The sequence below is a fragment of the Aspergillus steynii genome (genome assembly GCF_002849105.1).
Source record: "Aspergillus steynii IBT 23096 chromosome Unknown P170scaffold_3, whole genome shotgun sequence".
NCBI lineage: Eukaryota > Fungi > Ascomycota > Eurotiomycetes > Eurotiales > Aspergillaceae > Aspergillus > Aspergillus steynii.
In genome coordinates this window covers 1,259,751-1,287,574 of record NW_020194400.1, presented here as the reverse complement: position 1 = coordinate 1,287,574, position 27,824 = coordinate 1,259,751, and the positions used below count along the sequence as shown (strand labels likewise).

At 50.5% G+C, this 27,824-nt stretch overlaps 9 protein-coding genes across 9 annotated transcripts; 4 read left to right on the top strand and 5 right to left on the bottom strand.

Moving 5' to 3' along the window:
• Positions 1 to 1,129: 1,129 nt before the first annotated feature.
• Positions 1,130 to 2,710, top strand: P170DRAFT_435527 (uncharacterized protein). The gene has a single exon (XM_024848957.1). It carries the CDS (start codon positions 1,521 to 1,523, stop codon positions 2,562 to 2,564), a length of 1,044 nt encoding a protein of 347 aa, XP_024705627.1. The 5' UTR covers positions 1,130 to 1,520; the 3' UTR covers positions 2,565 to 2,710.
• Positions 2,711 to 2,972: 262 nt separating this feature from the next.
• P170DRAFT_473887 (uncharacterized protein) lies at positions 2,973 to 4,130 on the bottom strand (the record flags this gene model as incomplete). The annotated part of the gene is made up of 1 exon (XM_024853086.1): positions 2,973 to 4,130. One exon carries the CDS (start codon positions 4,128 to 4,130, stop codon positions 2,973 to 2,975), a length of 1,158 nt encoding a protein of 385 aa, XP_024705626.1.
• Positions 4,131 to 4,983: 853 nt separating this feature from the next.
• P170DRAFT_435525 (2EXR domain-containing protein) lies at positions 4,984 to 6,510 on the top strand. Its single transcript, XM_024848956.1, has one exon. The coding sequence runs from the start codon at positions 5,125 to 5,127 to the stop codon at positions 6,418 to 6,420; it is 1,296 nt and encodes a 431-aa protein (XP_024705625.1). The 5' UTR covers positions 4,984 to 5,124; the 3' UTR covers positions 6,421 to 6,510.
• A 576-nt stretch (positions 6,511 to 7,086) lies between these two features.
• P170DRAFT_463556 (DEAD/DEAH box helicase) lies at positions 7,087 to 10,647 on the top strand. The gene is made up of 11 exons (XM_024852177.1): positions 7,087 to 7,432; positions 7,491 to 7,636; positions 7,694 to 8,319; positions 8,381 to 8,485; positions 8,533 to 8,759; positions 8,815 to 8,848; positions 8,896 to 9,083; positions 9,147 to 10,011; positions 10,066 to 10,251; positions 10,317 to 10,470; positions 10,521 to 10,647. The coding sequence occupies exons 1-11, from the start codon at positions 7,189 to 7,191 to the stop codon at positions 10,581 to 10,583; spliced, it is 2,838 nt and encodes a 945-aa protein (XP_024705624.1). The 5' UTR covers positions 7,087 to 7,188; the 3' UTR covers positions 10,584 to 10,647.
• On the bottom strand, positions 10,572 to 15,913 carry P170DRAFT_405285 (uncharacterized protein). The gene is made up of 11 exons (XM_024846576.1): positions 15,326 to 15,913; positions 14,710 to 15,274; positions 14,273 to 14,639; positions 13,972 to 14,216; positions 13,883 to 13,906; positions 13,635 to 13,827; positions 13,200 to 13,580; positions 12,575 to 13,138; positions 12,405 to 12,516; positions 12,093 to 12,353; positions 10,572 to 12,031 (listed from the first exon to the last, which is right to left on the bottom strand). Exons 1-11 carry the CDS (start codon positions 15,670 to 15,672, stop codon positions 10,693 to 10,695), a joined length of 4,398 nt encoding a protein of 1,465 aa, XP_024705623.1. The 5' UTR covers positions 15,673 to 15,913; the 3' UTR covers positions 10,572 to 10,692.
• A 769-nt stretch (positions 15,914 to 16,682) lies between these two features.
• Positions 16,683 to 17,654, bottom strand: P170DRAFT_405284 (uncharacterized protein; the record flags this gene model as incomplete). Its single annotated transcript, XM_024846575.1, has 1 exon — positions 16,683 to 17,654. One exon carries the CDS (start codon positions 17,652 to 17,654, stop codon positions 16,683 to 16,685), a length of 972 nt encoding a protein of 323 aa, XP_024705622.1.
• A 74-nt stretch (positions 17,655 to 17,728) lies between these two features.
• Positions 17,729 to 20,415, bottom strand: P170DRAFT_435522 (calponin homology domain protein). The gene is made up of 2 exons (XM_024848955.1): positions 19,950 to 20,415; positions 17,729 to 19,850 (listed from the first exon to the last, which is right to left on the bottom strand). The coding sequence occupies exons 1-2, from the start codon at positions 20,114 to 20,116 to the stop codon at positions 18,128 to 18,130; spliced, it is 1,890 nt and encodes a 629-aa protein (XP_024705621.1). The 5' UTR covers positions 20,117 to 20,415; the 3' UTR covers positions 17,729 to 18,127.
• A 125-nt stretch (positions 20,416 to 20,540) lies between these two features.
• P170DRAFT_435521 (uncharacterized protein) lies at positions 20,541 to 21,749 on the top strand. The gene is made up of 3 exons (XM_024848954.1): positions 20,541 to 20,678; positions 20,742 to 20,858; positions 20,935 to 21,749. Exons 1-3 carry the CDS (start codon positions 20,606 to 20,608, stop codon positions 21,294 to 21,296), a joined length of 552 nt encoding a protein of 183 aa, XP_024705620.1. The 5' UTR covers positions 20,541 to 20,605; the 3' UTR covers positions 21,297 to 21,749.
• A 172-nt stretch (positions 21,750 to 21,921) lies between these two features.
• On the bottom strand, positions 21,922 to 23,709 carry wetA (developmental regulatory protein WetA; the record flags this gene model as incomplete). Its single annotated transcript, XM_024845545.1, has 1 exon — positions 21,922 to 23,709. One exon carries the CDS (start codon positions 23,707 to 23,709, stop codon positions 22,057 to 22,059), a length of 1,653 nt encoding a protein of 550 aa, XP_024705619.1. The 3' UTR covers positions 21,922 to 22,056.
• Positions 23,710 to 27,824: the final 4,115 nt, after the last annotated feature.

The following is a 27,824-nucleotide window of genomic DNA, read 5'->3' as shown; positions in this document are numbered from 1 at the left end:
CAGCCGTGCGGGACCACGGCCCCACTGGGCAATGTTTACATTTCATCTCCATCTTCATCTGAGGCGCTGGAATTCGATTAGGATGGAAGGCAATGAAGTTTGCTTTTGTGCCCATTATTACACCGCCACGCTTGGCAGTCATAATCCCATTGCATTAGTGGTATAATGCGTCCGAAGTGCTATACCATAATAATACCACTAATGATGCACCAGGCGGGCTCCACCTAACTGGCAAGACTCCTACGCCGCATGACTTACACTCCGTGGTCAAAGCTCACACCCACCAATGATATCCATGGATACTTTATGTGGTAGTTTAGCTTCTGGCACCGCCCTCAAAATGAATTCTGACAATAAGGGGAGATGTGAGCACGTGATTCTATGACATCCGTCCGTGGTTGCGTACCTGAGATCTCAGGCATTAAATATGGATCACGTGCTTATCGGGAATGGAAAATGTTGCAGTGAGAAGAGCTATTCAGTACGCAATTTACCCCAGTTAACTAGGGTTAGCCCTTTTTAGCTCAGTGGTATACTTGCAATAGAAATGCCAAAGCACTCCTTTCATGGTCTGAGATGCTGAGATAGAGCACTGCGGTCACGGTGCACACTAGCACGGTGGAGTTCTGTTCTGTTCTGTTCCAACATCCTGTTCCTGCCACCTAGGGTTTATATATACGAGCGCAGTGCAGAATCACTGGCTTTACATAGTAGTCCTTGGCCTGTAGTGTAGTGGTTTAGCTCCTGAATGTGCCCAGAGACCATAACAACTGCTTACTACGTTCAGATACCTCAGGCTCATAATGACTACATGGGGATCAGGATCAGAAAGGCGCTGATATTATTATTGGGCCACCGAGCCACGTAGCTAGTTAGTGTCATGGCCTCGGTAAGCAAGAGAATCTTATTTGTAGATCTATGCAAAACACCAAACTAGAGAAGGAAAGAAAAGGAAGTCTGTCGCCGCAATAATAATAGTACCATAATATTAATGTCAGGGGTTTGTGGGACAAACTGGGCAAATGAACCAAGCCACCATCAAGTGCCAGCTCATCACCGCTGGGAATATAACTGATTCATCCACTCCAGCATAGTATGATATATATTCATCATCATATAGGGGGGGATAAAGGCTCATGGTGTCCTGCTACATTTATAAAATATTAATTAGCAGTTTAGGAGGCATTTCTTCCTCGATAGCAATCATGGCCACTGGATGTAAGGGCTATGAGTGTTACAACTCAGTCTCACTCTTGTCTACGCCACTGCCAGCAAGGCTATCGGCATCAAGCGACCGTTGATGAGTTTTGAACCTGGCCATTTTGTGGCTGAGTACAAATTCACATATCTGATTTGCATAGATTAGCGCAATAAATCCGACGCAGAAAGTCTTCATGGGAAATAGTCCGTATTATCTCGTCGCGCTAAAATCGCTCCCTCTTTTTGAGTTCTTTTTTCCTTTCTCTCTTAGATTCAACGAGAACCCCCGTTGATATAAGGCAACCCAGAGCCTCGCCACAATGTCTTCTGCTATGACGAGCAAGGCTCCGTCGCCTACCGCTTATCCCCAGCCAGAAAAACCGGAGATCCTCGAGCCGCCATTTTCCAATTCTGCGAGTATCCGCTTTTCCCAGCAATATACGCACCCAGCTGGAGTCAACTTCCAGCACAAGCTGATAAAGCCAAGCGAGGATCTACATCAGTATTTGGACTTGGACCTCGCAACCCCGAAATTGAATCGGATTCACCATTTACTATGGCTGGCGGGTCTCCCACGGGCGGCGCGGCCCTTACATCGGCAGAAGCTGATGAAGCGTTCATTCATTCTCACCGAAGCCCCGGACGAGCATCTCGTCTGGAGCCCGGGCTATATAGTCATCAAACCGGTACCGGAATATCTCCTCGACCACGAGTTCTGGGCCAGGAACATCTGTCCCCATAGTGAGCTGCACGCCTCCGCCTGTGGGCTCCTTCTTTCCTACGCCTGGCTCATCACTCGCGTGACGGATTTCCAAATCGCAAAGGATGAGCGAATCCTCCCTGCCGACGTAACCTGGGAAGCGTGGACGCGACTCGTACAAGAGTTTCTGGACTGGATGGACAATCATCCGATTCAGCACAATTCCGTCACGCACCTGTCCCAGCCCGCTATTAACCAGCGCTACGAGTTTGGCGAGCTCCGTCTCAGCCGCCTCAACCCGCTCTACAGACTCACGCCGTCGACATTCTCCATGCACAATCTTGTGTTCGGCTTCATGCCAAGCTCGACGTGGTACCGGGCGTTTTTCGAGCAGAATTTCTCCTGGATCCTGGCTGTGCTGGTGTACATGTCTCTGCTGCTGTCGGCCATGCAGGTCGGGCTGGCGACGGACGAGCTGCAGGGGAATCAGCAGTTTCAGCGCACGTGCATCGTCTTTACATTGGGCTCGATTTTCTTCACGGTTGTTTTGGTGGGGGTCATGCTGGTGTTGTGGACGGTGTTGTTTTGCTATCATATTGGGTTTACGATACTATTTCATAGGCGGTTGAATCGGAATGGGCCAGAGAGTGTAGCCAACTTGTGACGTCGTCTAGATATATTTTCCACTTAGTGGGCGTTTATGATGAAGATGTTGGTGAGTAATGACTGGAATCTAGAATATCTTGCCGGTCTTTATATAGCTGGTTTGGAACGTCGTTGAATGCTATCACATATAAACTAGGCAGATACACACTATCTACCCTCAGATTTAGAAATTATACCAAGCTGGGCAGACCCAAAAAAAGTAGACAGGTAGTATGCGTTTATCCTGAATTTGCATTCGTTCATATAGATGAAAATATCTATATCAAAGCAACACAAACACCACAAAAAAAAAAAAAGGAAGATGATGTACAAATACTCGTCGGAATCTACTACATCATCCCTCCATCCCGCTCCTGCTTCCCGTATTCGGCTGTGACATTGCGGTCACAATTGAATTCTGCATCTATCAATTCACCTTCTTGCCTTCCACATACACCTTGCCATCTCCGTCAACCTCCATAGTTCCTTCATGTCCCGAGGGATTGTCGCGGGCAGGACGATGGAACACCTTAGCGCCGCCACCGGTGATCTTTTTCAGCTCAGTCTCAATATGCTTCGCGATTGTCTGACTCTGCTCGATCAGATCTCTGGCGGCGGCGTCCGACTTGCAGGGATCAGGATCCGGGGAGCTGATGTAGATTTCCACGTCCTTCTTAGGACCCATGAGGCTCCAATCCTTATCCACCTTCGAGATCGCACTATCGGCCTGACCCTTCGTGGCAGATACGTGCAGCAGCCAGTGATCGAAAATGCCACCACCTCCGGTGATGGCAACGCCGATGCAGGTGCGGAGTTTGTCGGTCTGAAGCGTCTTGTCCTTCGCTTGGGTATTCTTCATGTCATCCTGGGCAACCGAGAGAGTTCCGGCGCGGATAGCAAGATCTCGGGCTGCGAGATCGCGAGGAGAAGGCTTGCTGCCACGGGATCCACCCTTGGTGGTCTTGCATTTATCCTTGCCGTTCTTCGGGTCTTTGCCGGGCTTGGGCTTGCCCTTGCCAGGGTTCTGGGTGCCACCTTTGCCCTTGCCATCTTTCTTGTCATCGTGGCCAAAGAGCCCGCCGAGTCCGCCCTTCTTGTCGTCGGTCTTGCCCTTGCCATCCTTCTTGTCGTCGTGGCCAAAGAGTCCGCCGAGTCCGCCCTTCTTGTCGTCGGTCTTGCCCTTGCCATCCTTCTTGTCGTCGTGGCCAAAGAGTCCGCCGAGTCCGCCCTTCTTGTCGTCGGTCTTGCCCTTGCCATCTTTCTTGTCATCGTGGCCAAAGAGTCCACCGAGTCCGCCCTTCTTGTCATCGGTCTTGCCCTTGCCACCCTTCTTGTCATCGTGGCCAAAGAGTCCACCGAGTCCGCCCTTCTTGTCGTCGGTTTTGCCTTTGCCATTGGTCTTCTTGCTGTCATGACCAGAAAGGAGACCTCCTAATCCATGACTCCCTTTACCGCTGCCAGAGCGATGACTGCCAACCCCTTTGCCCTTGGCCGGCAGAGCAGAGGCTGTTTGGAATGCAGACAGGAGCAAGAGGCAGACCAGCCCGAGGGCCACGTGCCTCATCCAGAAGCCAGATAGCTTCATTGTAACGAAAGCTAAAGGAAGTAAAGAGTGACTGAAAGTTCAAAAGAGAGTGGTAAAGTAAAGACTGACTGTGAATGGACAAAGGAATGATGAGTCGATTGGATTGATTTCAACGGGGCAATCCGCGAGGTTTATATATGCAGAATCCATTCCATCTCGCTCCTCTATGTCTCTGAATCGGCATCACATTTGGATAAATCCTGACAACGCCCAGACATGTTGGGGGCGACGTTTCGCCTGTTCGCCTGTAGGAGCTATGGCATGGTCGGATTCAAGAAGTAGCTCATTCGGTCTCGCTTCCCTATGTCTCTGAATCATCACCAGATTCAGGTAAATCCTGACAATACTCAGACATGTTGGGGGGCGATGTTTCGCCTCGGGAGCTATCGCATGGTGGGATTCAAGAAGTACAGGCAGACACGTTCCTGGCCCCAACGTCCTCAGGTTAGAGTACTGGCATGGCACACGTGGATGTATACTTGTAGTGATGGGGGCAGAAGTGGGCAACGAACCAGAGCAAGCTATGGAGTTCGTAAGGCTGTACATCAATCTGCCTTGATTGTTGCCAAGGGATTCCTTTCCTATCAAACCAAGCAGATCCTGTAGCGGAACAGGAAAAACATCATCAGATGACAGGAGGTGGCTATGGAAGTTGGTAGGATCAGCCAAAATATGGTATATGAGTTGAGAGGTGGTGAATGAGGCGAGAGACCGGAGGATGGCGGGGGGCCGGATTGACGCTAATGGGGCGGACCTTCGACCACATTCCAATCCAACCCCGGCTCTATATAACAACAGGGTCCTGCGGCTCGGAAAATCCAACTTGAATCCCTCAGAGTGGTGAGACTGACATGACAAGGATCGAGCATGCAACGCTGACTCAGCTAATCCTTCCTTGTCAGGCACCGTCCATCTCTCTCGTTCTAAACGCAAGCTCCCTTCAGTGAACATCTAGACTTCATTCCTCATTCCTCCGAGAAAGCAAAGGATCACCATGACCCCTCCAAACCCAGCTTCGCAACCACACTTGCAGATATTCAACCATCTTCGAGCATCTGGGAACGAAAACTCGTTCACCTGTTTCTCCTTACTGCCCCCGGAAATCCGCAGCCAAATATGGGGTCATGCGTTGAAAAGAGAACGCCTGATTAAGATTTATTTCCAGAAAAATTATTCTTTCTCGGAAGAGCGACCTAAACCAGATGGCGAGATACCGCGGTATCAGATTATGATTGATGGACGGAAAACCGTGAGCAAGTTGCTAAGAGTCAATCAAGAATCACGACAGGCTGCACTACGCTTCTACCGAGTGAAGATCCCATGCAAAATCAGCCCTGTTCCAGACGATGATTACGTCTACGAGGCGCTTGGACTGGCGACGAAAGCACAACCGGGGGTTTTATACTACAACCCAGAGTGGGATTTCCTAGAGATTGCATCCGAGTCATGGAGGGCGGACGATCTGTTTGATCTGGCATATCATCTGAAAAAGACCTACGATCCCCGTCATGTCGGACTACTGAATCTAGCTATTGGTGGAGTGAATAGCTTATCATCGACCGGCCTTCAGTATGTCGATCCTAAGGAAGTTGATCCTCAGGTTCGGCAGGTCTTTCAAGAGACCCTTGCGCAGCTACGAGAAGTCTTTTTTATCACCAGAACGAAAGCAGGGCGTCGTATCTTGGGATCAGCAAGCGGTATCCCAGTGGCCGATCCCCACAAATGCATCTTCAATCGGTCGTTCCCAATTACCACAGTGACGCCGATATTTGAGCGCCTGCAACGCGACACTCGCTCGATCTCAGAAGATCTGAAACAAACGCATGTTGGAGATGGACCGATGCGGATGGCTTATTACTGGCAAAGCATGTTGGATATATGGGGTGTGTCTGCCTCCCATATTACCTACCAGTTTATCCTGGCCTTTGAACCATCTGGACCGAGTCTCGAGATCCAGGACCGCGAGAGTGCTAGTCGATGGTTGCAAGTAGAAGAGGACGAGTGGACTGGGAAATGGCGGCTCGATGACGAGATCAAAAATGGATGCTGGGCCAAACGCAGCTTGGGCACTGAGAGTGAACCTTATTATGAGATGGTGGGCGCCCTGGATGGAGAGAATAGATATGAGGATCTGGACAAAGCTGTAAAGCCCGCGTTTGGCTTTTGGATCTTTCCTCTCCGGCTATTTGGGAAGATTCCATCTTCAGAGGAGGAGTGCAACGAGGTGGACAGTAAACAGACCTTGGATCTGTCTGATCATTGGCCTGGGCTAGGCATCTCATTGTTTTAGCTTGTATTACGCTTTTCGGTTTTCGTTGCGCGCGGTGAGACGCTGATTTTTCCTTTCTATTTATGTACTATACCCGCTATCTATCCTTCTTATATAGGTTTTATAGGTTTATATGGCGTCAAAGGACCTCGAGCTTTTGTTTCATCTGTAAAGCGTCTATATAGCTAAATGCTTGAATTTGGGCTGTGGTAGGCTCATAGAACTTTCAATTGAATTTGATTGAATTGGTATAAAATGCGCCAAAGTGTTCAGCCACTATCTCACTCCATGCGTTTACAGAGAAGACAAGCTCATAGTCAGAAAATCGGACTTCACAGTTCTGGGCCACTGGTATCTGCACAATTCTTTTTTTTCAGGGTTTTAATATATTCATAGACTCCGTGTTTATTCGAGCTCAGCTATATATCCATTATTAGCCACTTGCCTCTTTGACTGCTTATTTTTCCGAAAGTACAACTCGTTTCAGGATACAGTGAAAATTGATACATTGTGAGACCTCTTTCAAAAGCTTCATGAAAGAGCGAGGCTTTTGATGGAATCAGCCAGCCTCGTGAGACCTGATTTTAGCAGGAAAAAGCAAACACAAGTCAGGCGGCAAAGCCGCAGCCTGCAGTTATGATGCAAATATTTCAGCCTCGCGCTGTGCCTTGATCATGCAGGCGCCGCGCCCAGAACACGTCCATAGTATAGTAAGCGGCTAAAAGCGGTCCGCCTTTCTCTTCATTCGCAATTCGAGACGAAGGCGATATCGCCGTGGAATTTCCCAACATGTCGTCGTGTTCGACACCAAAGCGAATCCTCGGATTAGAGGATGATGGCACCCAGAGCGAGGTCGAGGATTTCCAGGCAAAGCGAGTCAGGGTCGATGGTTCGTTCGCGACTGGGTCCAGCTCAGGATCAGGCATAGGAACCCCCTGCGATTCATTGAGCATTCGGATTCAACATGATGTTATGGATACGGAAGAGGAGCGATTCGACGGTGGGCTTGCTCTTCCACATCGCCAGGATCCCCGTGAGTGCACACAGACTGACGACCATGGAGAACGAACGTCTTTTCTCATTTAGTCCAGGCTTTCTAGCACCGCCGGTGTTCTATCCCAACCTCTCACCCCATAACACATTCCATCTTCCTGCTCCTGAATGCCGCGATCTCAAAGATCAGAGCTCGCAAGACACCCACGAGGAACCTCCTCCGACTCGTCTATGCTTCGGAATGGTGCGTGATCGCTTTCCACCCGCTCTACTCTGCCAGAGTAACCGCTAACCAGCATAGCTACGAGACATCCAAGTCCGAATCGACCACATCAAAGACCCCCAATCTCTCCATTTCACCGACATCCCCGGCGAACACGAGTTCGCATCTCTCGACCTCTCAATACAAGATGACCGCTGCGACATTCTCTCCCTCGGGACTTCCATCGCCACCATGAACCGCAAAACCCACCACGCACTCAACTCCATCAGACTCCCCGACCCTCCAATCTGGACAGGCGTGATGCCCAAATCCGAGCTCCAGCAGAGACTAATAGCCGCAGGGACGTCCCCACGATCGAAGGTGACGTGCAAGATGTCCGTCCTCGTGATCGGGGCCCCTTCTATCGCGCAGACCCTTGCGAGGGAGCTCGCCAAGTATCATCTGTTTCTGCAGCATCCGGATCCAAAGCCTGCGAACCTCGGGTATGATAATCCGCAGTATCTGTCGCTGGTCGGGGCGCCGTGTCTCGACAGGCCGATTCTTCCGCCTATTTTGGACATTCCGAATCAGCGCGATGGCCATAATTCGGAAGGCCTTGATGGAGGGGAAAGTGAGGATGTTAGAGTGGTTCTTGATACGTTCCCGCAGCAGACTTTGCGGAATGAGGTGGAGATTGATAGTCGGATTCGAACGAGGCTGGAAAGGTGAGTCGGAGTAGCACTTTATCCATTGGTTATTCCGTGTCTAAACCATGCTGTGCTGTAGTCACCAACGAGAAGCGGTCGATTTCATTCTATCTCGAGAATCAGCCCATTCGGAACATAAGAACAAGCTCTGGCGCCTGGAGCGGCGGAATTTCAATGAGGATGTGTAAGTGGGTATCCCCGACTTGGTTGCAAGATACTTACCCGAGAAAGATACAAACATATCATCACTGGAGCGAGGAGTAGGGAGCCCGTGGACTTCTGCGGTGGCGTTCTTGGGGATGATATGGGTGTGGGCAAGACCCTCAGTATGATTGCCAGTATCGTGGCGGGTTTACCTCGCGATGAAACAAGTTTGGTGGGCGACAAATGGATTCAAGAGCCTGTGAATGCGGACTTGATTCCTGTGAGGGCCACGCTTGTTGTCGTGCCTTCGTTCTGTGAGTTTAATCTATTCAAGCACCGTTTATATCACGGTAACTGACAGAAATGTAGTACTAATCCGGGGCTGGGTTGAGGAGATTGAAAAGTATTCAAGGTTCTGGCCCCATCAGGAAACCGTGCTAACACCAGCAGGCATGTAATTCCCGGGGCCCTGAAATATTACAAATATCATGGCCCCGGGCGATGCATCTCATTATCCTCGCCTCCTTCAAATTACATTATTTTCTCGACGTATGCTACAGTCGAAGCCGATTTCAGTAGCAGCGGCGGTGATTGTGTTCTCAACAGAATCCACTGGCACAGGTTGATTCTCGATGAAGGTCAGAAACGCCCTTCAACATTCCCAGTAGCCATGGAATTCTTAAACGCTGAGTGTTGAATAGCTCACGTTATCCGGAACTCGTCCACGAAACAATTCAAGGCTATAGAAAGCCTATCAGCCTCAATCCGCTGGTGCATGACCGGAACGCCAATCCAGAACTCTCTGAACGACCTCCTATCACTCGTTCGATTCCTGCACGTCCCGCACTTGGATAGTGTTGCAAGTTTCCGCAAGCACATGCTAAAAGGACTCAAATCAACCCCCAAGCTGCAACCCGACTACGTCAACCTCAAGCTCCTACTAGCGTCGATATGTCTGCGACGAACAATGTCGACAGTGTTTCCCTCTCTGGGCGGCATCTTCGTCTTCCATCGTCCCTCATTCTCGGACGCCGAACGCAGAGTCTACGATGAGCTGCTTCGGGCTTGCGCTAGGCAGCTCAAGGCAAGTGCCAGCTTGCCAACGAGGGGGCGAGAAAGTCAGCTGATGTTGACGGCTAACTTGAGGTTGCGCATGTTCTGTAATGCTGGGCTGAGTAGCTCCTTTCTCGGTGGGAGAGATGATAGCGATGGGCGGTTGTCGCCGGACGCAGTTGTGACCTTGTTGCAGCAGAGCGGACAGAATATCTGCTCGGTTTGCAATATGGAAGTACTCTCTCTGGACTTCGACGACAGGTGCAATTTGCCGGTGGACTGGCTCTCTTTCGGCCGTGCGTTGAAATGTGAAACATGTGCTCAGCTAAAGGCCGGGGTAAAAGATGGAGAAAGTCCATGCAACCTAGCGATCTCGACAACCCGGAAGTCCGATGATGACGCAATGGAGGACGTACAGTTTAGCTCTGAACGAGGGCCTGCTCCTACTGACTATCCTTCGAAATTAGTGTCTTTGCTCGCGGACATAAGAGAGCACTATGCGGAGGATAAAAGGTACTTAAATCACTCGCGACATTTGCTGGCATTGCTAACCATCCATACCCTCAGCATAATATTCAGCTTTTGGAGGGAAAGCCTAGACATCGTGGGGCGAGTTTTTGACGAACAAGGAATGTCCTTTTGTCGTGTTGATGGCAAGATCGCGCCGACGCAACGGCAGGCCGTACTGGAGGAATTCCAGCGCAACTCAGCGGTCCGGGTGCTCCTCATGACTATAGGGACGGGTGCTGTAGGGTAAGCACGACGGTTTCCTTAGCAGTTTCTGATCGGAGAGAACCAGCCTGACGGATCCGAAATAGCTTGAATAATTTGTCTGTCGCAAGCCGGATTCATATACTGGAACCGCAGTGGAATCCGTCGGTGGAGAGCCAGGCGATCGGTCGTGCATTGCGCTGGGGTCAGGGTAAGAAGGTTTTTGTCATTCGATATATAATGAAGGGCACAGTCGAAGAGGTGAGTCGCAAACAAAGAGAGCCAAGAGCCAGAATGCTTACTGGAAGTAGAATATAGAGAGTGGTCAGGAATGGAAGAAGCAACTCTCGCTGATCGGCCGCGAGGTATGTTAGGAGGACTAGAATAGCGAAGGAAGTCCGGTGCAGACTTTCAATGCAACATGTGTGGGCTGGGCGTAGCGAATAGAAACATTAAATGCATTCACCATTAGCATCTGTATGCTCACTTATGACCCTGCTTGTTTCGCTCTCCGGAACGGATATCACCATTACCACCACCAGGCACGTCAAGCCCGCATTGTTCCAAAAAGACCCGAAAGGAAGGCAACTTCTTGCCCGCGTCGAGTAGGACCTTTGTCTGATCAGCAAACACATTCTCGTCAAGATATCTCCCGTCGCCATCGCCGGCTTTCTGCTTCTCCAGCAGCAAAGGCAAGATGCACTTCCGTCTTTTTTCCGGCCGGAAATGATCTCTCAGCTTTTCGCCCCTCGAAAAGGACGCATTGCACCCCCATTTCGTTCCATCTTTGAGAACACCGGCGCAGATGTACTTTTTCTTTTCGTCACTGTGTGTATCCTGGTGGCGCTCGCAATCCTCTCTTCGCGAAAACCTTTTGTCGCACTTATCACAAGAGAACGGTTTCCCGCTAGTGTGGCTTTTGATGTGTCTGTTCAGACTCTTCTTCTGTTTGAATGGCGTGTTACAGTCAGGGCACTTAAAGTTTGCCTCGCCTTGTCCAGATTTGGATGTCTTCTCTTTAGGAGGGTCCGGATAGTCGGGCTCGTCTCTGTCGCTGGCCTCGTCGATGTGATGCACGTCAAACAGGTGCTTTTTCAATTTCTTTTCGAGCTCGTAGCCAAAGACCCCCATCGGACAGCTAGCGACAATACAAAGGTATGGTCGGGTGTGCTTGTTAGTATGTCTGTCCCGGTGTTTCAAAGACTGGAAGCCGTGGTGGTAAGAGTAACAATTGACCCTGGGGCATTTGAACCGTTTCGCGCCGTAGAGACTCTTTATCGTTTTGAACTCGTCTCCATTAGTGTCAATCTTTTCTGAAATGGATCTGATCTTGGCCGTCATCTTCCACAAGGTGAGCGCCTCCTCGTCGCTTGGGCCTATCCCAGATAAACCGGACTGCTTCTTGGCCCAGGCGACCGCTTGAATAATCTTTTCATGCTGGTTTGATCCTTTCTCTTCCAATTTCTCGAGGGGCGATAAAAGTGTCCGCACTCTTTCGACATGTTGAAGAGGCTTGTGTAACTTGGACCAGTGCAATTTGACCAATCTCTTCAAAGCGTCGCGTAGACGAGTGAGGTCGTGTTTTCCAAGATCCGAGATGCCCCCTTCCAGGTGCATAGCCCAGCAAGCAGACGCATAATCATACAGCTGGTGGAATCCGTCTAGAAGGTCCGATTTGATATCATCTTTCCTCCGATCGAGGCGGAGCTGTGGGAACGCTAGATACGTGAGGCAACGCATTGCTAGTGAAAAATGTGCCTCGTGGAGCTTTACCACTGGCTCCTTTCGCGGACCTTTCTCTGACACTCTTTTCGTCAAATACCTAGCACAGTAATCAGCGGAAGAGCGCCATGAATGATGTGTCTTGCACATGAGAAGCTTACTGTCGTGCAGTTCCATGGACGAGATCAACAGTTCCATCGGGATAGCACTCAACAAGAGAGGCAAAAATCTCCCTGGGCGAGTCTGCCAGTCTTCTGAGGGCATCAAAGCTCTGGCATTCCGGGTTGGTACAGACTGCGCCCTGTATCTCTTCCCATCGTAGCGGGCGACGGGCACAGACGATCCATCCTAGAATTTCCTCAATACGTCTCATAGTATCAACATCTCTGACTTCGCGGACGCGATAAAGAATACGCTCATAGCTTCGGGACAATAGTCAGCCACTATTAATATTCGAGTCAAGCCAGACTTACAGGTTGTCTAAATCCACCGGCAGATTTTCAGGGAAGAGCTGTTCCTGAAGGTCTTCGATACTCAGCCGTCCCCAGAGATAATTTGCAAACAGCTCGGCAAAGATGAACATTCCTGAAACGTAAGTATCATTCAAATATCATTGACACGATGAAACATCTCGGATCTCTACCTTTGGCTCGTTTAAACACGATGTCCTGAATATTCAAGGTGTGATTGTTTGTCCCAAACTTGTCGATTATCTTTCCCTGCCACACACCGGCAAAACTCGAGATATCGTCGGAATTTTGTTTGCCAATCTTGATCGATTGAATGTAACGAAAGTCCTCGGCAGCTGCTCCATCTTCCTGACTGACAAAAAGACACCGTATAGAGCCTACTTCCATTGCTTCATCGACCAGCTGACGGAACCGACTGGCGATGTGCTTCCTGGCAGCGCGGCCGCATTCATCAAGACCATCAAGCACAACGTAGACCCTCCTACAACTCCCCATAGACGTGCGTAACATTTGCTCAGAAACTGATGGTGATACCAGTGACGCGTTCATGTGGGCTTTTTCGTAGAAGTATGACAGTAAATCAGGATTTTGATCAAGAACTTGTGCCAATATCGATCTTGTTACGCTTTCATCCGAGTTACGTTTCTCGTCGCCATGCTTGCAGTAGAAATACGCCACGGTAGCGCCCTGTATGCTGGACAGTTCATCAATAACGACAGAAGCGAGGATAGTCTTGCCTGGAGATGATAGTCAGCATATCTTATTGGGTTGAGGAAGCTACCATGGACCCCCACGTACCTGCCCCTGGGATTCCGCTTAGCCAAAGCAATGGATTCAGCGAATCATCAGGGCTTGCCCATCTATTGAACTCACGGTTACCAAGCAACCAGCGGCCCGGATCCTTGCAGACTCGCCTCTTCTCTTGATGAAGGTGGTGTTCTGCTTTGGAATCGAACGCGGAGAGCCAATTTTCGACTGTATCTTTGTGGACTTTCGTCGTGGCCTCCTTTTCGCGCTTGAGTGCACGTGCGTATATCAAATCGTCCTTTCGGATAGTTTCAAACTCCATGAAAGATACTTTATTCTCAATTAACCGTTTGTTCCGTCCGGTTCTCTCTGCAATCTCGTCGATTCTGGTAGTGAAATCTCTCAACCAGGCTTGGAACAGCTGATCCCATTCTAGATTTCAATTAGTTTTATGATGTCCTTGTATTGAAGGCAAATGTCACCCACGCCACGGTTTCAAGTGTCCCAAAATTTCTGCTTGAAATGATAGGACATCGCTGTAGATCATCACTAAAACATCCATGAGGTAAGGAAGGTCGACAAATACAGCGCCGTGCCCGCTGAGTTTAGGTATTTGGTCTCCGATCGCCTGATATGAATTCAAGATGGAGTCGAACTCTTGTGGGTATCCACAGGTGGTCTATTGAATATTAGAATTCCTGTCAGAGGATTTTGAATATTGTTCTTTCACGTACATCAAGGATATATCTCAACGGACCCTGAGACAATGATATCAGCTCTAATTACATCAAAAGCTCACCAAGACCACTACAAGACAACTTACCCATGTGTACGCCATGCTGTTCGAACCGCTTGTGAATAGTTTGATCTCTCTGGCCAGCTCGCCAAATTGTTTCATCGATGCCAGAAATGGTTCTAGTCGTGCCATGTACTTCATGTTCCTGGATAGTTCCTGCTCCATCTGTATCTTTCGAACTGTATCCTCAACTTCGCTCGATGTAGTGTTGATGAACATCTCTTCTTCGCTCTCAGTGATCTTTGCGAGTCTCTTGAACTTTTCTAGTTCCGCTATAAGATAATGTTAGTCGTATACTTCACCTAGAAGAACTTGGTGTTTTGCTTACCAGCTATGCTGCGTGCTTGCGGATGCACATGGCTCTCTGCCGTTGACCTCGTTGCGCCTGATAAATCCATCTGGTGCGAAGATTGATCCACCTCAGTGGGAATAGTTTCTGGTATATTTTCACTCTGTGCATCACTGCCGTTGTCATCTTGAGTCTGGGAGGTGGGTGGTTGTAAAATCTGTAACAATTTTGCCCGCACAGACGAATAGTAGTGAGAATCCTGACTAAATTTCACCATGTCAGAGTGCGAGGCATGGATCGGAAATGTCACCGCTCGGTTGGCATTGATAAACCCGCATGTTGCGGATTCTGGGCTCACGAGAATCGCCGAAGGCCCATCTCGAGTCAGTTGGCCATCTGTCCTCCTCTGCCCGCTGGTTAGATGCCTGGTGTATTTATGATACAGGATTGTCGATACTAGTATAGTGGTCACATACAAGAACCGTGGGCGACTCTTTCGTTTCATATGCCCAGAAAAACTTGCAACGTTTAACAAATGGGAGTGTGTCGAAGGCCCTGGTGAGTTGGCGGATAAAATTCGACCTTAGGGACAGATCTTGAATAAGAACACCATTAGGATTGTTTTGGACGACTGCTTCGAATTCCCCGTGCTCCATGCCTCGATTCGGGACGCCGAAAAAGATTGCCCCGCGCACGGCACTCAGAAGATTCTTGTATTCGTCATCTGGGTGGTTCTCAGCCAGATCTCGCAGTGCCTGCTTCACAACCAATCCTCCAAGACTATGGGCGAGGAAAATCAGCGGCGTGACCGACCCCGGTGCCCGGTGGGAAAATAGTTGATCAATGAGCTCTTTAGCCAGATCGTTGATGTTCTGAAAGGAACTGCTGCCGTTGAGCTTTGAGTCATAGCCGTAAAGTATGGCCGCACCCCCTCGCGCATGCTTGGCCAGATCGTCTCGAATCCACATAAAGCGTTTGTCACCTCCTTTGGGCTGCCATGATCCGAAAGGGTGACTTGCTAGGCCGGAGATGGCGATGCAACTACCAGTGGTCAAACGCCGACCTATGCATGAGAAAGGTGGCAGTCCTTACTTGTAGGAATTCTGCAAGTGACTTGTATCATTCAGAGGGGTCAGGCCTATGAAGTGGGTGTCTAGGATGAAATCTCGGCTGTTGCGATCATGACCCTTGGCGGGAATCTGCCATTCTTGTTTATTTGGCTCGCGCTGGACAAGTGAAGGGGGAACACTGAACATGACAGTTGCCACTTTAGTAGGAGGGTCCTCCCAATATTTCAATGTTGTCGCTAGGGAATGAATCCAGATATGGTGCACAGAAACATCATTGAGTCTCTCGCTAAGCAGATGAGCGGCGCTTTCTTGAGTCTCAACAGTGTCCGGCAATGCGCGCAATCGAAATACGGTTCTGGTCCAATCCATTGCTGCATCAGGAAAACATAAGCGTAGCACTCGCGCCTCACAAGAGGGTTCTCTGTGTATTAGGGAAGCCCAGTTAATCTTGCAGACGAGGTAGTGTGGCCGTGGCTCGCATCAGGTGATTTTAACGCTTGCCTGCCCAGCCACGTGTCAAACGTCTAAAAAGTGTACCTGGAGTCGTGTTTAACCCAAATGGGCATGTAAATCCAAGTTTTGATTAGATAACAATGGCTTGGGGATAGACTATATCTTAGACATGCAAAGCAATGGGACCCACTGCTCCGGGGACAGAGTCTAGGATAGGCGCTACAATCCGTAGGAAAAACTCAGTAGGTCGGTCAGATCACGTGGTCCACCCTCCCTGGCCGGGAAGGAATTCCTCTCGAGGGCGGTGCCATGAGCTATTCCTTTTGAAGTTTAATGCAACACATGACTAGGCTCAGTCAATCTTATTGGTTTAGGTAATATCGGTCCACTTTCAGCCTCGGAGCTGATAGTTGTTGTAGCCGGGGAGGTTGAGGCTCTGTTGTTGGTTGGAAAACAGAGCCTCAGGCAAAAAAAAAAAAAAAAAAGGGCCTTTAATAAGCAAAGCAAAAACGAAGGCCACCTACGGAGTACAGTAGTAGATCAGGCAAGTCCACTAACTATTTTACTAGTGGAACTAATCAGCTTTCTCCACTATTTTTAACTCCTATTTCACGAAGAACTTTTAAGCTTGAAGGAATTTGATATTCAAAAAAAAAAAAAAAAAAAAAAAAAGCTGCATCCCTACTCTGATGGTGTCCATGAGGATCCGGATTGTTGCATTTGTTGACCAGCTGAACAACCATCTGACAGAATATTAAAATCGCGAGGCTTTAATAGAGAATCTATGTCATTATAGAAAACAGGTGCCTGTAGTTACACACGTACTTGATTTTCTAGTCAGATTGACAGCTTTCCTCCACGAGATAATGCCTCTCTATGAAATTATTGAGTAAATTGCGTATTTTCTATATCGAAGGAAGACTACCTCAATCACAAGGATTAAAAGCAATATCAACATCCCTTTTACCAAAATAACCCCGACATCTAACAAACTCAGACACATCCGCTGCGCTAATGCCCTGCCCGCTCAATTCCCATAATTCTCTCGCCCCTTGGCAATCCTTAAAGTGAGCCAGAAATTCGCCCTGCGAATACACCTTATCCCTCAGCTCAGTATCCCGCGACTCAACTCTTTCCCCAGACAGCTTCTTCTCCAAAGCAACCTGACATCCACTACAGGAGACACCTCCCTGAACGGCACCACTCCCAGGGTCAAAATACGGTAAAACCGTAGACGACACATAAGACAGCGTCGGTGACCGTCTCTTGCGTGTGATCTTCCCCGGCCAGACATAGTCGGACGTCCTCAATCTGACTCTGGCCTCTGACGCCTTCCACGGGATTTCCTTCAGCGAGTATACTCCAGGGAGAGCTCTCATTGTAGGTACAAAGTCACTGGGAACACCAGGTCGTCTCATATATGCCGGGAAGGATATCGCGCATGGAAGCGCGTCTTCCCGGATGCATGTGAAACAGCATGTTTTGAATGACGGGAGGAAGAGAAAGCCGCTGAAGGCGCCGCAGAAATAACAGTCTCTTGTGCAGAGGACATCGAATAGGTCGGGGAGTGTGAAATACGACGCGGCGCCGGTTCTTAAGATGATACAGAGGGCTTCCAGAGCGTGGTGGATTACGGGTTTGTAGGGATACGTTGCACTGACGAGCTGCTGGCTGCGGCGATTGGTGTGGCGGAATTGGAACAAGGACTGGATGTCTAGGTAGAGGCATATTTCGTGAAGGATTTCCAGTGATAGGGTTTCCAGGTGTCCTAAACTTGAAGGATCGCGGGATGGTGAGAGCAGCGAGCTGCGGACCTGGTCATGGTCACCGGGATTTATTCTGAGGACAGCGAGGTCGTAATCTCGCCGATGATATGATGCAATGCGGAGTATATCCATCAGGTAAATTACTAGACTCGGGATGCGTTGTTGCTTGGCTTGATTATAAAACATCATATGCGAAAAGCTACGACAGCCCCTAGCCCCCAAACACGTGATATACCTAGGTAATATGCAAATCAACGGAACTCATAAGAACAGTATATGTTCTATGATGTGAACCACTCGCTGAGCAAGCTCCTGAGCGCCCCCAGTAAAGCGGCGATGTCTACAACAGGGAATTTGGTACGTATAGTGACATATATACAAATACCAGTCAATAGACGTCCATCAACTAGAGCAAATAATAGGGAAAAAAAACAAAAAAAAAAAAAAAACAAAGATGAAAACCACACCAGAATAAAAACCTACGGATATCACGAATCCCCCACCAGCAGACCGATAGAAATAAAACTAAAACTCCACCAATATTCCCAGTAGATGGACGGACTAAATCAGACCGAACCGAAGCAGACTAGACCATCTGAGTTCATTTATGGAGGAGGCCTCGGACCGATGATCTGACGTCTGGCGCCTCCAACGCCCAGACCAGGCCCGCCTCGGTTCTGGCTATCGCCGCCCAAAAAGCCGTACTGGTGGACGTTCCAGGCGCCCTGGCCCGGGCCGGTACCTACCGAGGAGTCGCCGAGACCCTTTGCGGCGACGGCCTCGGTCTGTTTCTGGTTATCTTCCCATTCGCGCTGGCGCTCACGTTCGCGCTCCATCTCGCGCTCGAGAAGAGACTTGGAGGCCCAGCCGCCGGCTTTGGTCTTCTGCTGCGCGGCTTCGCGGCGGCTGTTCTCGGCGTCGACTTCGGCGGTGGTGGTGTAGTCTTGGGGGCGGTGCGCGGCGGGCTTGGCTGCCACCGGGGGCCGGTTGAAGGAGAGGAACCGGTCAACGCGGCTCTCTTGCTTCTGGTTCGTGGGGTCGGGGAGAGGACGAGGAGGTTTGGGAGGGGGTCCACTGGCTGCAGTCGGGTCTGGGAGGGGCCGAGAGGGCAGGGGAGGTGGTGGGCTGGATTCGGCGATGGGGGCCTCCTCCTGCTGGTTCTGCCATTCTGAGCGCAGGAGTCGGCGTTCCTGCTCCAGCGAAGAGAGATTGTAGCTGGGTTTGGGAGGGACGGGCACAGGGCGAGGACTGCGGGCTTGGGTGTTGCCGCTGCTCCCGGTTTCTTTCTCACGAAGAGCCCGTCGCTCGCGCTCATACTGGGCCTCTCGCTCCTTTGCACTTTCCAGCTCCAGCTCCAATTGTCGAATGCGCTGGTTCTCGCTGGGTTCGGAGGCGGCGGCGCGGCCGGATACGGACTGGCTGGCTTGATACTGGCTGAGGAATTGACCGTTGAGGCGAGTGTCGTTGACTTCGCGCCGACGCAGTCTCTCCTGTTCAAGTCTTTCCTCCGTTTCCTTCTCCTCGCGCTGACGTTGTCGTTCCTCTTCCTCCCACTTGCGCTGCTCCTCATCCCACTGTCTCCGCTGCTGCTCCACTTCGAGCCGTTCCTTTTCGCGAAGCTGCGCCGTCTCTTCCTCCCATCGACGCGCTTCCTCGACTCGCGCACGCTCTTCATCCGCCTCCCGTTCCTCGCGTTCCTGCTGGCGCATGCGCTCGGCATGCTCCTGCTCCGCCCGAATCCGCTCATCTTCTTCGCGCCGGCGCTTCTCCTTCTCCGCCAGGCTGGGCACATGCGGCGCCGCAGTCGTGATCTGCCGACGAGCACCAAAGGCGACACCTTGGTTTGCCTGGCTAGCACCACCCATGTAGCCATACTGGTGGATATTCCAGGCCGGGGCGGTCGAATGCTCGTCCGTCTTCTTACTCCAGCTGCTGACGGCCGGAGACTTCGCGGACGGGCTCGACTGCGCGGAGACATTCGAGTTGGTATCGTTGTAGAAGCGCGATTTCGTAGGCGTATAAGCGCCCTGGCTGGAACCTGTCATATTGGGACTCAACGTGCCGCCTTTATTCTGGGGACCGATGGTGCGCGGGAACTTGGCCGGCTGAATCGCATTGGCTCTCCGACTGAAGGCCATCAGGCACTGCAGGACCTGCGCGGGGTCCTTGCCTTCGTAGAGATCGACAGTGAGGAAGACATCGTGCGGCGGGAGACTCAGGGGTTGGATTTGACAGGCGCGGAGGAAATGCGAGATGTTTTCCATTTGCACAAAGGGCATCGAGGATTGCTTGAATTTGACCCCGGGGGAGACGGCGAGGTTGACGAGCCTGGCGAGTGAGGTTTGTCAGTTGGCTGCCCAATGATGCCTCCCGGCCGGCATGTCTCGGAAGTAGATAAAAGGGCGTGAAAAGGGCTGGATGTCTTACCTGCACAGCGCGACGCCATCTTTCAGCGCTTCTAGAAGATCTCCGGCAGGTAAAGATTCATGGAGGATTTCTTCGATCCAGTCGCGCACTTCGGCGGCGGCTTGCGGGGTATAGCGGGACAAGCGCAGACTGCGCAAGTCCTTGTCTAGAGACGTGACGGACGCCATGTTGGGAGTGGGAAGAACTCAGAGAGAGGCGACTATAGCATGTAGAAGAGACGAATCTGCTGCCAGGTGTATTCGGCGGATTGTTGCCTGTCACTTAGCCACCGAGGCGAACCGTGGAACGCGACCAGGGGGGTTGGATGTAGATGCCCGAGAGAACGAGAAGATGAATGAAAAACCGAGACACGGCAGAAACAGTGCGATTAAAGGCAGTCAGAAAGACAGCACCAGAATAGAGGATACTTGTCGCAGAGCAAATTCCTAGTATCCGGGACGAGGGAGAAAGGAGAGGCGAAAGGGCGAGGAATGGAATGTTCCGTCAGCCGCTCCGCCTCGCCCGATGACGTCCCTCCGTTTTTCTGCGCCGATCGCTTGTCCCTTTTCCCTTTCCCTCCGGCATAACTATTTGCCTCCGTTGCCCCTTTCTCTGCAAATTAGCCAATTTATTTTTTCCATTATTAATTCTCGATTCAACCCGACCGTTGGGCCCCAATGAGTCCCATCAATAGTTTGTGGTTCAAGTGGAAAAGCCTGCGATTGCCGTGGCGAAAATCCTTCCTAGCGGGTGTGTTCGACCATCCTCTCAACAGCCGTATTCGTATCGCATACTCATTCTTGTGATAAACAGGATCGGACTTGGCCGGAAACACGTACTGGGAATTCAAAGATGCTCTGAACGCCGCGCGATACCGACGCATCGTCAAAGTCGACCCTAAAACCCATCTCGGAGATGTCCAAGTGAGCCGTACGTGTTAATTCACCCATCGCCACAGGAAACCGGACCACCGACACTAACTCGATTTTTTTTTACGTGCTTCTAGCGCAATGGCACCAGTGGCTCCGACACATGCGAAAGAATGCCCCGACGATTGAAGAACAGCAGTACGATCTCGTTCGCCAGGCCCAGATGAAGCAGCTGGCTCGACTGGCCGACGAGCGATGGGCCAGCAAACCGTCCTACCTCGATAAGCCGCAGACCCAGCAACCTGCGCCGGCGACGAAGACGAGCGACGATACGTTGAATCCGCCTGCGCGTGAGACCGACACTGCTCCGGAGCGGGACGGGGGCGCCGAGAGAGAGGAACAACCGGCAGCGAAAGAGGATCCCTGGGCGAAGGCGAGAGGGTCGCCGGGCGAGAACTGGCAGCCGGATTCCTGGTCGCCGAAGGCGTCGGGGAGATGAGATGGTGGAATATTTCGGAAGTCTTCTGGCAGTGTCTGGTCCTGGCCTTGGTGCTGCATGGTCTTCGTTGCTATCCGGACCGGGCGATGCGGCTTCGTCTACATAACCTGTGCTTGGGGTGACGATGCTGCTATTTTTTAAGAGTACTGGCAACCCAAATCTGCCTAGACTCGATGACTGAGTTCATCATCCTTAGGTGCTCATTACGTCCAGTATACATTCTATGGTCCATTGGCAAGCTATAAAAGCATGGGTATCGGCGTTGATTGGATAACACTCTCCTTTCTATCTCACATATATTAATTTTCACTGTACAATAGTCCAATCATAAGAAAACGACGATTACGACATAATTTTATCTCTTCCTAGGGATTGGCCCAGATGAAGGTCTCCCGAATGACAATCATCTGCTCGTCGATTGGACACCGCAAGTGGAGATCAGGTGGATGGAGAAAGCCCTAAGGCATCGGCCAGTCTGGTTTACAAGCTATCATTACATCAATCAGGTCAAGAACTTGGGCCGTATTAAATGAATTAGATCAAATATTATAATGTGTGATAGTATGCACCGCTCCAGAATAACCAAAAATGATAATCTAACATTTTAAAACCCGAACGCCAAGTCCCTTTCTCGAGCAAGCACCCGAACGACCGTTGCCAAAAAACGAAGAGGTATATGAAATCGACAAAATAACAGACAAAACAAAACGAAAAATCAAATACGACGATATTATATGTGTATGATATGCCATGCTGATTCTCAGCCAAAAACAGCTTCTAAAGCCTCGACGTCGCCGCCGGCTTTCCGGACTGCGTTCAAAGCAGCCTCGTTCATCCTGCGTCGTTTATCACGAGCTTCTTGCTCGCGGCGGGCTTTCGTTTTCGAGCTGCCGCTGGGAGCAACTCCTGTGAGGATTCTCTTCTTGTCGTCGGGGGTGAAGTTCACAAAAGACACCGTCACCGATTTACCGGCTCCTTTGGGGCTTCCTCCCGAGCCCTTGGCCGGTCTAGGGGCGCTCATCTGTTGAGAGGACATCTTTCGTTGTTGATAGCGGCCGCGTGGAGGGGTTCTAATGTTGGCGTTGCGTATGCCCTTGGGTGATCCAGTTGCGGTCGGGGACAGCGATGGAGACCGGGAGGACGAAGTGTGCATGTGAGGTGCGAAGGAGGAGTCCACAAATTTCTGTGGAGTCGTGGGGGCATGGGTATAGGACTGGTTTTCCGGGGCGCTTGGAACGGGTGGCATCTGAGGGGCAGCAAATGACGGGTTTGGCGCGCCGGGCATCTCGAACGACGAAGGGTCTAGCTGGATCATGAGACCCCCTTGCAGCATGTCATGCTGATTGTTGGGGGTCTGGATCGGTCTCTGTGGGGTCGGGGACGCGACCATTTGTGGGTATGAAGGCTGTCGCTGGGCAACCCGTGAATTCATAGGAGACCACCATGCTTGCGCATCGTGGCTTTGCAAATCGGGGGTGAATGGGAGCGCAGAGGTTCCGAGGGAGTCGGAATGCCACGAGGATATGGACTGAGGGTCCGAGGAATGTGGAGAGGAAAAGATGTCGTCCGCCGAAGGGGGACTGGAGGTGGCCATGGCGGAATTGTTCGACTGGCTTAAATACCGCTGCTGCTGTCGTGCCAGCGCATTGGCAGATGGAGAGGGCATCGAAATCGCGGGGGACTGAGTGAATAAGGCCGAATCAAATGGATTGGGCATGTCGGAAGAATCCCCAGGATGTGGCATCTGGGCAGTGTTGTCGGCAGGCATATGCTCGTGCTGCACCAGTATATCGGAGGGCGGTGGGGACAAAGGCAGACGATCATCAGAACTACCCAGGCTGAAGTTCTGGAATCGCTGGGCCCAAGCCTCCGAGTACGCCATTCTGCCTTTCTGGGCTTGCGAGGAGCGAGTCAAACTGGGGGAGAAGCTCTGTTTGCGCAAGAGACCGCGGCGTTCATTAGTGTCCCGACGATGCCCGGTTGACTTGGGAGTGACTAAGGCGCTTTTGGCTTTGCGCTGAGGAGTGGCCGGGGGAGTAGACGGCGAGCGGGTTTTGACAGGGGGGTTTGGCGCGGATTCCTCGAGATTGACGTTGAGATCCGCAACAGCCGAGGGGTGGATGGTGTCTTGAAAAGCAAGGGGGGCTTGGCCTGAAGACGAGGAACTGACGTCTTGCGGAACAGACCAAAGGTCTCTACCCCAGGGTTGCGGTGACTTCTGGGTCCGCTTGGAGGCGGAGATGGTGGGCGACAGGTCGCCACAATCGCTCGACAATGAGTCCAGTGCAAAGATTTGATCAAAGTCCCCGGGGAATGAAACGTCTTTGTTTCCATCGGCACTTGTAGGATCCATGTTGACGTACTGACTGAAAATATCGTCATTGAACGGATGGTCAAACGTTTGGGCGAACATCTTGAGTGTGAGGTACGGCGGTCACCTTCCGTTTGCGGCGACAATGAGAGACGGTGTCAAAGGCTGTTTGAGAAGCAGGAAGGGCGTATGATTGGCCCAGCGGCCGGCGGAAATAGCCAGACAGCGAGAAAAAGTGGTAGAGATGGGTCAAAGGAAAGCTCGGAACGCGAGCCGGGGCGCCGTCCAAGGGTTGGTTGACTGATGATGGAATGTTTTGTCTGTAGGACTGGTTTGACACGGTTTGACGGATTGTCAATCAAATAAAACACTGCAAATGTGCAAAAGGATACAAAGCAAACAAACACTAGACGAATGGTCCTATTTGAATACCGCCACAGACCTTCCAGCCTCTGGGTTTCTTCACACATTCCATCTGCTCTAAAGATGGGCAAGGAATGCTCTCTAATGGACCTGGAGAAAGCTCCACCCCACCATTGATCGACGGGGAATGCTATAAGTCTCCTCGCACAACTGGCACTACCAATCAGAGCAGTCGGAAACTTCAGTGGCTGAATGGGCCTTCCATCTGTCTCGTCCACTCTCTCGTTCAGAGTGGGCTCGGGACCCGAATGGCCACCCGTCGGAATGTAACCTTCACTATGCCAGAAACAGAGCGGATGGCATCAGCAGGACAGGTGGGTGTGCGCTGTGCGGGCCTTTGGGGGGACCGGGTAGTGCCCAAGTCCAATTGGGATGAGATATCGTCCTCCGGCAGGTAATGATCTGGCCTGAGTTGCAACAGGGGATCACCAATCGCACAGGCTTTAGCTGAATATGAGAAGTCGGAGGCAGGTATCCGCTTTGGTTGATGGTTTCTTGAAATGTAAGCGTCATATGTGATTACCTCATGGGCATGATTCTATCAGTCCCAGGAACTGGAGTTCTTTCTTTCACCCCATCACCTCTCCAGTCTCGACTTCTCCGTGAGCTTCTCCGGCATAGTGGAGTCGAGCCTTTCCGGATGTTCGGTGCACTGACGCTGATAAGGTTAGAACGGATATCACTTTCCTTTGGGGCTGGGAGGAATGTGCACCCCCAGCAACAATGCACTAAACAGAGTTCTGGAATCCCCGAACCACCTTGCAATTCCTGCCACGTATTCCAACGGGGAACCGATCGACCTGCAGCTTTTGACCAAATGATCTGCAAATCGTAGCCCTATCGTGTAGAGCCAGTTTCTATTATTATCATATTGTAACGCGTCATGGTCTCTTTTGAGTCTGAAGAGAATATTGCTGTTTGCATGAGTTTCCCTTTCTTTTTCTTCTCAAATTCCTTTTCTTCTGAATTTCTTTTTCTTCCGAATTCTCCGAATATGCAGGTCACTATCACATCAACTCGTCAATTGGACTGTCTCTATTGACTGAAGACTTCCGAGCGGAGTGTGGCGGGTACCCGCAGGTTCTTTGTTCTTAGGCCAGTAGCAGAGCATGACTTTCTTCCGAGAGCAAATCGGAAGAGCCTGTAAGAAGTCACGGAGACTAGCCCGGTGTCTACTTCTTTGTTGATTACCTTTCGTGCTTTGTGCTCAACCCCTGTCGAGGAGCCACGGTACACCTCCTTTTTGATGTCCAAGAAGTCACACCGACAGGGTAGCGGGCAAACCCGTATAGAACAAGGCAAAATGACCTTGAGAAAAAGGAGGGAACCAATTCGAGGCGTCAGGAAACCTCATCATCTGAAAACGGAATCCTCATGTGACAAGAACATCCGAATCAACTCAGGGGCTCGTCCAATGCCGGAGCGTGGCAAAAGCCACTGGGAGGAATGTTCAGCCCGGCCTTAGTATGGAACATAGATAGAAGCATTCTTTTCTGCTCATGGTCCTAAAGCTGTTAGTGCAGGGATCAACACGAGCTGATTTGTGACCATCAGGAAATCACGAAGCAATTGGCCTGTGCATTGTTCTGTCACTGCAGTGAGTTCTGACTCTTCTCGAGGTTCATATTTTCCTCAAGGGGATTTCGCAGGATTTTTTTCACCAACGAGGCTATAAGTGCAAATGAATATCGATGGATTTTCTTGAGCAGTGTTGTCATTGAGAGCAGAAACAATCACATCGGTCGGACTGGGTAGAAATTGAAATTCTGCAGTCCGTCGTGGCTCCTGCAGATAATGCCGTTTTGGGATGACCTATGTTACGTAATCACCTCTTGCATGCTGGCGTCTGTAACCACACCCTGAGCAATTAATGGGCATACTGCTGTTCATATAGTGCAAGTTACAGGATGTAGTATAGCCGAGAACTGGCTTGAGGGAAACAAGTCTCCAAGAAGTCACTCTTTCAGCCGAGTAGAAAGTCCGGTATAGTAATGCTTTGACAAAACTAAGACTTCCGGAGTAGGCTGTCCAGAAGCAGCATAGGAATTTTATTCTCGAGAGTGCAAGTGCCAATCAAATGTAAAAGAACCAACCCTCCAGACCATACAGGATGAGTAGCAGCATATTATTCGATCCCATTTTCGGCTGACTTCTTTTTAGTGAGAGCGTTTGCCGGTAGTATGTGTCCACGGCAGTGAAATGAGGAATCACGAAGCCCCTGGACATGCAGTCAACTTTGATAACACGTCTTGGGCGTTCCGATAATCTGAATAACCAAATTTATTGAGTCTGTAAATCAGCTTGGCATCTATATCAATTATCACCCCACAAAAAATCAGTCTAATTCTGACCGGGTGCTTGGTGCTCTCTCCCAGTCCCACTTGTGACCCACTACGGATCGACTCTGTCCTGTTCTGTCTACTCTGTACGAAGTATGATTTGTGTTTGTTAAAGGCATGGTCACAGTTGAGGGAAAGCGGGCGCGAGATGTCGGAATACACAGTTTCTTCTCAAGGCTGGCAGGACACTGAGACCGAGTCGTTCCAGTCTTTATCAAGCAGAGATCAGTGCAAATACACCCTGGATAGGACCTCAAACCATAATATTATCCCATCTGTCTGACGTGACGTTTGAGACTCAACGACGCAAACCAACGTTCCGTGTATTGCCAAAAGCCACCGTATGGATCCAAGAATGTGTCTCCTATTTGCCTTTTTCAAGGCGATTATTCGTCCAAGGCTCCTTGAATACATCTTGAATCCTTTAAACATGGTCAAGCAAAATATAACCAAGGATTGGCCGAGACAATCCGGATGGTCTGGCACTTGGGTGCTTTGAATGATAGGCGTGTATGCTCATCCTCGTTGACGAAAATGTGGTAGACTGTATGCCTCCAAACGCTCTCGTCTTTGGCTGCAGTGCCGTTACGGAACCCCTCTTATTCTTTGACATTGCTTGGGCGTTACAGGGTATAGGCTCTGCGGTTCTGCTCCCAGATCTGCTGGTTATTACCGGCGGACCATATTCTCAAGCAAAACAGTATGATCTTTGTACCATTCGTAGTGGCCGCTCTATGGTCGCTTTTAGGGCTTGAATGATTTCATCACGCGCTCAATAGAGCAGATATGTCCTAAGTGGTCATTGGTTGTGTCGCTGGGATGCTGCATCTAGGAGAGTTATCCAAAGAATCGGATGAATCCTGGATGTCAAACAAGGGATTCATTATGGGATATGCAAATTTCTCTTCGCTTCATTGTCATTTGTAGAAGTATAAGGGTCTTAGCATTGTCAATAGTGACGGATTGGATTGATCTAGCCAACAATCAAGATCTGCACAGAATGAATAAGTCGTCCATTCAGGCTGCTTCCAGAAAGCCGATCTGCTGACCAGCCGGAGGACGGAAGTTGGAAGAATCCGGAAACATCCACGGCCGTTAGTCAGCATGACGTCCGCTGATTCGACGAGCGAAGCGAACCAGGAGGCGCTAAACCTCCCGGGGCAACACGGCGAACCCCGGGCCGACAGAAACGCCGCGGGAAGAGGCAACTGCCGCAAAGTCGCTGACGATGACGGAAATCTTACTCAAAGTCAGGCTGTCACCGGGAGTCGCCTGCTTCTTGCTCTCTCCTCTCTCTCCAGCGCTTATAAAAGGTGCTGTCATACCACTATAGCATTTTCATATCCATCTACCCACACTCGTCTTGTACTACATCACATCAGCGTTTTGAACATCTCGTCCAGACTCTGACCTGACTGAAAGCGGTACTCTTTCATCCTTACCCCTCGCACCCCC

Excerpts from the sequence above, each read along its gene's own strand:
- P170DRAFT_435527 (XM_024848957.1), top strand. The coding sequence starts at position 1,521 with ATGTCTTCTGCTATGACGAGCAAGGCTCCGTCGCCTACCGCTTATCCC.
- P170DRAFT_435525 (XM_024848956.1), top strand. The coding sequence starts at position 5,125 with ATGACCCCTCCAAACCCAGCTTCGCAACCACACTTGCAGATATTCAAC.
- P170DRAFT_463556 (XM_024852177.1), top strand. The coding sequence starts at position 7,189 with ATGTCGTCGTGTTCGACACCAAAGCGAATCCTCGGATTAGAGGATGAT. Across the intron at positions 10,012-10,065 it reads CACTATGCGGAGGATAAAAG|CATAATATTCAGCTTTTGGA; the intron begins GTACTTAAATCA and ends CCATACCCTCAG. Across the intron at positions 10,252-10,316 it reads ATAGGGACGGGTGCTGTAGG|CTTGAATAATTTGTCTGTCG; the intron begins GTAAGCACGACG and ends GATCCGAAATAG.
- P170DRAFT_405285 (XM_024846576.1), bottom strand. The coding sequence starts at position 15,672 with ATGGATTGGACCAGAACCGTATTTCGATTGCGCGCATTGCCGGACACT. Across the intron at positions 13,139-13,199 it reads AAGCGGAATCCCAGGGGCAG|GCAAGACTATCCTCGCTTCT; the intron begins GTACGTGGGGGT and ends TATCATCTCCAG. Across the intron at positions 12,032-12,092 it reads GTCCATGGAACTGCACGACA|GTATTTGACGAAAAGAGTGT; the intron begins GTAAGCTTCTCA and ends TTACTGTGCTAG.
- P170DRAFT_435522 (XM_024848955.1), bottom strand. The coding sequence starts at position 20,116 with ATGGCGTCCGTCACGTCTCTAGACAAGGACTTGCGCAGTCTGCGCTTG. Across the intron at positions 19,851-19,949 it reads GATGGCGTCGCGCTGTGCAG|GCTCGTCAACCTCGCCGTCT; the intron begins GTAAGACATCCA and ends CTCACTCGCCAG.
- P170DRAFT_435521 (XM_024848954.1), top strand. The coding sequence starts at position 20,606 with ATGAGTCCCATCAATAGTTTGTGGTTCAAGTGGAAAAGCCTGCGATTG. Across the intron at positions 20,679-20,741 it reads GCGAAAATCCTTCCTAGCGG|GATCGGACTTGGCCGGAAAC; the intron begins GTGTGTTCGACC and ends TGTGATAAACAG. Across the intron at positions 20,859-20,934 it reads CGGAGATGTCCAAGTGAGCC|CGCAATGGCACCAGTGGCTC; the intron begins GTACGTGTTAAT and ends ACGTGCTTCTAG.